This window comes from Aulonocara stuartgranti (genome assembly GCF_965226115.1).
Source record: "Aulonocara stuartgranti genome assembly, chromosome: 7".
NCBI lineage: Eukaryota > Metazoa > Chordata > Actinopteri > Cichliformes > Cichlidae > Aulonocara > Aulonocara stuartgranti.
This window is the reverse complement of record NC_138945.1, coordinates 7507522-7516236: the sequence shown is the minus strand read 5'-3', so window position 1 is coordinate 7516236 and position 8715 is coordinate 7507522. Positions and strand designations below refer to the sequence as shown.

At 42.6% G+C, this 8715-nt stretch overlaps 1 protein-coding gene across 2 annotated transcripts in view; it reads left to right on the top strand.

Moving 5' to 3' along the window:
- The first annotated feature begins 28 nt into the window (after positions 1-28).
- The window catches only part of grk3 (G protein-coupled receptor kinase 3), a 74544-nt gene continuing 65857 nt past the window's right edge, over positions 29-8715 (top strand). Inside the window, exon 1 of one of the 2 annotated variants that reach the window (XM_082538152.1) lies at positions 29-2183. In XM_082538152.1, the coding sequence (XP_082394278.1) occupies positions 2071-2183 (113 nt within the window). In that variant the 5' untranslated portion in view covers positions 29-2070. The remainder of the gene's footprint in view (positions 2184-8715) is intronic. The other variant, XM_082538153.1, reaches the window with a different exon arrangement.

Here is an 8715-nt window from a genome sequence, read left to right as displayed (position 1 = left end):
TCCTCTCTAAGCACCTCTAATAACGCGCTTCCGTTCCAACAGCCGAGAGAGCCGCTCCGTGTTTTACGAGCCTCTCCCCGCCGCAGTGGGAGGAAGTCGAACTACAAAGCAGACAGAGCCACTGTGCTAGCAAAAAACACCAAAAGAAAAAAAAAATAGAGAGGAGGCTTTAAGCCACACATGTGCCGTACTAGAGGCGACGAACACCTTAATTGAAACAAGCGGACTTGACCGACTGGCACTCAGTCAGAGGCTGCGGAAGGAGACTCGTTCAGAGGCTTGGAGCGTTTAAGCAGCCGAGTGGCTCTGCGAACGCCGAGAACCTGGTAGGCAGGAGGCGCGCGGGGCTGCCGCGGAGCAAGAAGACCTGATCTGAACGTTCAGTTTCACATCTCTGAGGCGCGCGCCAGCGTACTGTTAACCTCATCACTATAAATATTGTTTCTGTTGTTTTTTTCTTAACATTGCACGGACTAAAGAATTTGACAGTTTGCCTCGCCGCGCAGTCGGTCAGCCAGCGTTTACAGCGAGGAAGAAAAGTTAGCGTTTACCAAGCAGACTACTGGCCAGCGCTCCCTCCCCCTCCTCCATCATCAGCGTCACCCTCACCCCCACACTCAGTAACTCTGTGCTGGGTCTTTAGGCAGGGAGGGTCCCCCTAACGTTCGGGGTAACCGAAGAAGCAGCTATGGGTTATTGTTTTGCATCTCTATCCTCGTTCTGACTTCACCGGACTGTCGAAGACTGTTTAGCGGAAACGCTGCAAGACTTCCCCAATACGAGTCTCCAGTGTCCTCGCCTCGGCCGTTAGCTTAACGTTGCTGAGAAAATCGCTGCTGTTTGTCTGCCTGCAAGTGACTGTCTTTGCAACGGGATTGATTTTATATGTCTGCTGAAGCGGAATAGCCTAAAATAGGAGTGTCTGACTGGCCGCTCTGAATCCTGGTGGTTAGTTAGCCTCGTGGCTAGCAGGTTTCATTTTGCTAGCTAGCGTGGTAGCTAACTAGCGAACGAACCCAAATATCTATAGTGGCAGCGGCTAGAAACCAGTTAGCTATGTACCGCTGGATTTGGTTTGTGATCGCTTGATTCAATTCCTTTACACCTGGACAGAATTTGGCGACAAACCTCTGTCAGCAGTTTAACCGCATCTTTTCCGGTGACTTTTTTTGTGCGTGATTGACGAGACGATAAGGAAGGTTTGAGCCTTAACGCTGCACAGGAAAGCAGCAACAGGGGCACAAACAGCAGCGCTGTGTGGATACTCTGGAATGCAAATCATGAATCCTGGCTTATCTCTAACCTCGGCTTGCACGCTTTTATTTATGCCAGGTCGCGCCTGACAGATTAGCGTTTTGCTGCAGGAGCACAAGACTACAAACGGGCACCTTGATGATCCACATCTAACCCGTTCAGCAGTGTCTCACCAGCCCCTCTGCACTGATCGTTAAGCCTGTCTTCTCACGGCGTGGCTGATTTTGTGTTGCAGAGAGGAGCAGGCAGTCCGCTAAGATTAGAACATTTTTTCGACAGTAGTGTTTACATTTTAAGGAACACCCCCCTGCCCCCTCCTTCCCTCATTCCCTTCTTCCTGAAGCACATGCCGCACTGGAGACAGACCAGTCGTTTGGACACAGGAGGACCAGGCAAGTCCCCGGAGACCTGTAGAGCCTGACAGCGCCCGTGTGTGGTGCATCGCACCTACCTGTGTGAGAAACATCACAGGTCCTTACTCTCGCCCCTTGCGCTACATGGAATCGCAAGGACGGTGGATCTAGCGGGCCTGCTTACTGCAGATATTTCGACTAACCCCTACCCTATGTCTTCCCTCGTAAGTTTCCTCTTTTACGTGACAACGATGGTAGTTTGAACAGACTTGGAGCTGCAGACAACGCCGCCGTTTCCCAGCAGACGGTCAGCGCCGTCGTCCATTCATCCGGCCCCCACAGCGCGCCTTGGCCCTTGATGTGGGTCACATCTGGCCGAGGACGTTGTTTTTAAGCCCCTAAATCAGAAGCCACCCTTCCCGGCCCGGTTATTTAATCGATTTGGTCGTCCCAGGGTCGAAAGATGGCGGACCTTGAAGCGGTGCTCGCTGATGTCAGTTACTTGATGGCGATGGAGAAGAGCAAATCTACTCCAGCGGCCCGGGCGAGCAAGAAAATCATTTTGCCTGAGCCTAGGTAAGCACATCCATAGGGGCTTTGATGCTGGGCTTTTGTGTGTGTATGTGTGTGTTTTTGTGAAATGGATGACATTTTCTGTGCATGCTACGCGACCATATATGGCGATGGAGGCGTGCTTCCTCTCAAACCTGTGCCTTACCTTTGATGGGGACCGAAATGACTGTAAAGCTTTTTCTCACTTTAGGTTTCTAAGAACATGCAGCAAACCCCGGCCTCGTAAAATCTGCATTCCAACCATCATTGTCATAGAGCTTAAAGTTAACAAGAAGTTAATCCAATGATCCACAGTGTTGGAGCTACCTGCACATTTTGTTTGCCATCGTTTCTGGTGTCCATTGCTTGTCAGACATGTTTTCTTTGCTCCCGGGCTTTCTTGACTAAAGGTCTGATGCTAAATCTGTGTCTTGTAGCCAGTGTAATTCATTCTTTGAAGCTGCTAAGTGTTGTCGTTGCTGCTGTAAATCCTTCTGATGCATCTTTATTACCACTCTATACAGCTGTTGATCTCATCTTTGCTGTTTGCAAGCGTTTAGCTCACCGAGGAGGGTGTTACTCAAGACAAAAGCTAGAGTCCTATTGAAATAGTACACCCCCACCACCTCTTACCATTTGTATATAATTGTACATCCTTTTGTCCCTGCAGCAGAGGCTTGAAAGTGTCGCTTCAATCCAGGTTGTAGCGTGCAAGTTCATTGAAGGGGATGTGGTTGAAATTTGGTTATTGACATGGTTGCTTTTCATATGAGGTCTGTGAAAATTTCACAGCACCATTTGAGTTCAGTCAAATGCTAACTGTGTGAACAGCAGTTAGGTGTGGATTAGCTGGATAGTTTGTACCACTGTCACTGATCTGATCTGAGCTCATTGTGCTTCCAGCTATTACCTTGTACTCCACTTTTCTTAATCGCAAACGGGTTTTTCCTTACGGTTTTGAGGCTGGATTCTGGGGTGTTTTGTATTTATTTCCATGTTATTTTTGCATATGAAAGCTGCAAATGTCAGATTGACTCAGAGCTAGTCCTGACTTCTGTAGTCCCTTTCAGAATTCTTCTTCCCTGCTGACGCAGTCACATCTGACACCCCAGTGCTTCCACTATGACTCTTCCTCCTTTAGATCACTTTGTCCATCTGTTGACGTGAGAATTAGCTGACATATTCAGAGTGAGCTTTAAATACAAGCTTTAACTAATATAAAATTAATACATCTTCTTATTGTAGTACACAGTATAACTCTGAGGTCTATTTTTTTTAATGCAACATTTAATCTAGAATCTTAATATGAAGTAGGGTGTATATATACAGTTGTCTCTCTCTCTCTCTCTCTCTCTCTCTCTCTCTCTCTCTCTCTCTCTCTATATATATATATATATATATATATATATATATATATATATATATATATATATATATATATATATATATATATATATATATATATATATATATATATATATATATCCCCATCTGTGTATATATGTATATTATAGCGACACCATGTCTTTGTGCACACTAACGAGTTAGGCTTGGCCATCTCTGACAGCAAGAGCGGTGTCAGTGTCCTGTGACGATGTAATACCAAGAGAAGAAGCTCCTACAGCAACCTCAACCAAAGCAAAGGGCTTTACGAAATGAGCAAGAAATCTGGTCCGATTAAAGGTGGAAACAAAAACACGTTTCACCACTGCATGTTGGCGTAATCAGTGTTGGGGTCATTATTTAAAAAAGAAATGTATTTAAAATAACGCTTTTCTCAAAAATAATGCACTATATTACTTAAGTACTCCCAGGAGAAAGTAATTCATTACACTACTCATTACATTACTTTCATGTTACTCTTTAAAATGCCCTGGAACACATTGTCAGTTGTTAACATTTTATCTAATTGTCTTTGTTTGACACTTTCAGATTCTTCATTCTGTATTTTTTTTTTTTTTTGGGTGAGCTGAACAGATTTCTGTCACATATAAATTTTGGTGATGTTGAGTTATATGGGTGGTGTACATTGAATGCAACACGTTAAAACAATGCAAATGGAGAACATAACATTGCAGCCACGGGACTATGAAAGGATCATATGTAGATCTGTATTTGCACATACCTATGTTAATAATTTCAAATATATTTACTGTTGTAAATTTTATATATTTAGCTGCTCAGCTTTAAGTAATAATCCTCTTTAATCCTCTTCCAATAATCTGTGTAATTGGTCAGACGCTGCCAGCGCCAAGCCTGTCATGTCAACACGCTTGTGCCTTAGTGAGTTCATAACCAGCTTCATGTAAGAGTTATCCTGATTGCCATTGTTGGGGTAAGTGGATCCAGATAACAGAAAGATACCCGGGGTATCTTTAAGTCATTTCATAGTGCAGGTGCCTGTGACTAGCTGATGTGCTGAGGGGAAAAGAAGACTTTCAGTAGTAAGAAATCAATAAACAGTTGTAGAACTAAATATCAGTCCTGTCATTTATAGGCAAATCTGCACCTCATAGTGCGGTGAGAAATATTATCCTACTCTTTTCTTCATTCAGTGATGGAGGTGTGTAAAGTTTGAGTTAGCAGTAGAAGTTCAAAAAAGCATAATTTTGAATTTGTGTGTCCAATAATGTTGCTCTGCTGGTACTTTATCTTTGTTAATCTGGCAGCCCAGCAGAAAGACACTTGAATACGTGCTGCTAATTTTGTTCCAGCTGAAATGATTACAGGAAAGCATATTCTCTGATAACCAATTGAATGCGTGTGCCTTGATCGTTGTTCATGTAGAGTGAATTAGGTCAAAAATCAGTCCTTGCTCCCTGTAACTCATTGATGTATTTACATGCCATAACAGCAGGAGGGCCCCGCCCTCTTGGCAGACTTTAGACACCTTCAGTGCACAAACAAAGGCTCTGACGCTCTGCAGAGAGTTCCCACCTCTGACAGGTCTGGCAGCAGTGGCCGGTGATTTCCTCTAACAGTCAGCTTGTCAGTGCTTCTGAAATGGGCTCAAATTAAAGCACTTTCATTATTTGTAACAAACCTAAATCAGTGAATCAGGAGCTTCATGTTGTTTCTGAAGCATCACTGTTGTAAAAGGTTGTAAGAAAGTTGATGTGCTGTTGTTTTCAGTTCATTCCAGTGTGGTATTAAAAGTAACTCGCAGAACCTGAAGCTCGTCTTAACCGTTATTCCATTACATTGAGCATTCAGTCACAGAATAACACAATAATTATGACTTGGAGATTCATGGCCCTTAAGCACCCAACCCTGCACTAACTCTGTGTACGTGATGGTGTGGCTAAAAAGGGCAGATGAAAAAAGTTATCTGGGTGTTATTTATGCTCATTCTATCTTCTCTAAATGTACACGATTGAGTAGAGGGCGATTCAGAGACCGTGTTTGTGGAAATCAGTAACTGTGAAACGCTCTTTGTTTCATTGGCAGTGAAGGAGAATTAAAAACAATGTAAACCCAAAGATCAGAACCGGCATCATTTGGCTGCAAATTTTGTCCAATTTTATTTTTCCCCCAGAACAAAATAGTTCAGTTGCGAAATAATTTGTGTCCAATTTATTTTAGAAAACACCAAATCAAAATAACAGTTCTCTCATGGTGCTTAAAGTTCAAGCTGATAGTAACTGTATTCTGGTCCAGAGAGCTAAATCTGAAGCACTTTCAGAGAACATGAACAAATATACACAACAGAGCCAAAGAGAGCAAACTGCAGTCTTGCAGTAGCACATACACGTGCGCCAGTTACTAAACTTTTGGCCCTTTTTTGTGGCTGTCACAGATTTTAAAACATAGGCTTTTGCTTTATTTTAATGTGTGTTCCAGCCTTTGCTTTGAACATTGTTTAATAATTGAGACAATACCTTGCAGAGGACTAAATCTATTTAGGGCTTTTAGATAATATCACACTTATATTTTATAGCAGCAGATTGGCTAATTGCTTGTGGACTGCTGTGTGGCAGCTGTCAGTGATGATACAAGAACACTAACATGTACCACTACAACAGTAAGTGCGTCTCCAATACAAAGACTTTACCTAGCCAGGCCACAGGTATATTTGGACATCCATACATCAGCTGGAGAGAAGACCCAGTCCTCAGTACGTGGATCAGAGAGAAACACAGCACTGAGTCAGTTCATGGCAGACATGGCAGCTTTCCTCCTCCAAAAGAGCCGCTCAGCAGTCAGACTCAGAAAAGGTCTTAGCCAGCTGTGTATTTGCGGTGATTCATTCAAACATTGGTTTGTGCGTTGGTTAAAGTGTTTTTTGTGATTAACCTTTGTGGTATTGTCCAAACAACTGGTGCGTTTGCCTGTTTGGTTTGGTTCTCCTGGTGTGGTAATGTGAAAGCTGCTGCAGTTTGTTGGGAGTGGAAACACAAAGCAAACACAGGACTTAGTGATCATGTGTGCAGCATGTAGTGTAGGTCTGGTCAGTTAACTGGATTTTTGAGTTTGTCTTGAAACAGTTACTTTTTGTGTTGATTTTTCATTCTGAAGCTTTTCCATGTTTCTGTATGGTGTGCAATTATTGGCGTGCACAAAAGTATAACCTGTGTTTCAAGCATATTTACAGCACAGTACTGCAGTTGTAATCTCAGACATGACTGGTAATTGTGGAGTACAGTCTTTGTTATGAATGACACCCCCCATTCATTCATTCATACGGAATTTCTAAATAAATGCCCAAATAACTGCCACACATGGCGCTAAGTTTGCTACCACATGGCAATTCTTGTTTTAAGATAAATATTAGCTGCTGTGTTGCAGCTTCCCTTGGACCTCTGTGTTTTCTGTTTGGCTGGCTCAGTGGCCATTTAGCATCAGTCCTTGGTTTGGTGGCTTCTCAACCGAGTCCTGTGTCTCACAGGTGAACGAAGTGTGACGTCTCCTCTCCCCTCACTTAGCCTGGAACAGCTCACAGTTCTCGCTCTGCATTTTTTTCCTGGATTTAATTTCTATGTATTTGGATCTCACCAAAGAATAAATTTTCCATATTTGTGTATTTTTGTAGCACATAAGGTTTTGAGTGGTCAGATTTTTACTGAGATTTTACTTCATTTACCTCGTAGAGATGTGACGCTTTTTCCGATTCTTCATTCTGTATTTAGGCATGAGTCGAACAAAATGCTGTCACATATAAATTTTGGTGATGTTGGGTTACATATGGGTGGCGTACATTGACACATTAAAGAAATGCAAATGGAGAACATAACATTGCATCCACAGGGACTATGAAATGATCATATATAGACCTGTATTGGGATGTACCTATATTATTATTTTCAAATGTATTCACTGTTGTAAATTAGTCTGCAGTTGTCCTGATCACCTTGTGGCAGAAAATAATATTTGGCCATAATTAAGCCTATATCTTCAATCTCACCTGGGAGTGAAAAGGAATCTTTAAACTGACAGCCCCCAGCATCCACCCCACTGATGATAGATGACGCAACAGCTGACATGCGCTGATGAGTTCCAAATTGATATTTGTGTGTGCGAGACCAAGCACTGAGCTGAGTATATTACTAAAACAGTGTGGTGCGGTGTATACACATAATAAAATCAAATCGTCAGCAACCATTTTTGCTGGGATTAAAATCACTTGAACACTGGGTTCCATAAACATGCTGATTTTCCAGCAGCTGGAGAGCCATGGTGCTGTTTCTAAATTGCAGACCCTTACTTGATTGGATGACCATTAGCTGCTTTTTTTTCAAATCTGCAAATCTGTATTAGGAGGAGCTGTAGAGGTTCTTAGAAAAATGAAATGGCAAACCCAGGTGCTGGTATGTTATTGATCAGAACTGAACTGCTCTGCGGTTGCACAGGAGCACTCTGTTAGAGTGGATGACCTTTGTGCTCGTCTCCACAAACAGAGCAAAGCTTTAGCACTCAGTGTAGACTTACCAGTGAAACTGTATGCCGGGCTAATTGAGTTCACTCATTAGACATTTAGTCTTCAGGGAAACATGGAGGCTGCAAGTTAATCCAAGGATTGGCAGCTCTGCTCCATGTGAAGACCACACCAGGTTGAATCCTGTAACAAGTGGAGGCGTTTCTGTATGAGGAAACAAACCACACAATCGATCATTAGTGTAATGTTTTTGTGAGAGTGGTTTATCAAATGATTCTGTGCTAGATATGAGCTTTATTATTTATTACATTACACATTAACATAAAGGAGCCGCAGAGATAAAAGGTTCAGCTAATGGACCTGTGAAAGCAGTGTAACACAGCTGATGAGTAAACCAGTCAGTGAAGCCAGGCTGAAAATGTGCCTCCAACATGTCAGTGAGGACATTAAGAGAATAAGCTGTCCAATACAACTGCATGAATTATAACTGTAAACACAAACAAGTTTGTGATGAAGAGCGCTGGTTTGTATTTAAGTGGACCTGCAGATGCACTGCTTATTTCCTGAAGTGCTCATGAAGTCAGCTTGAATACACTCATTTATATCTCCCATTTGACAAAGTTAATGGGAGTTGGAAATAATAAAGGATCAGACTATTATGTAGCCTCACACAGAATGCTATCT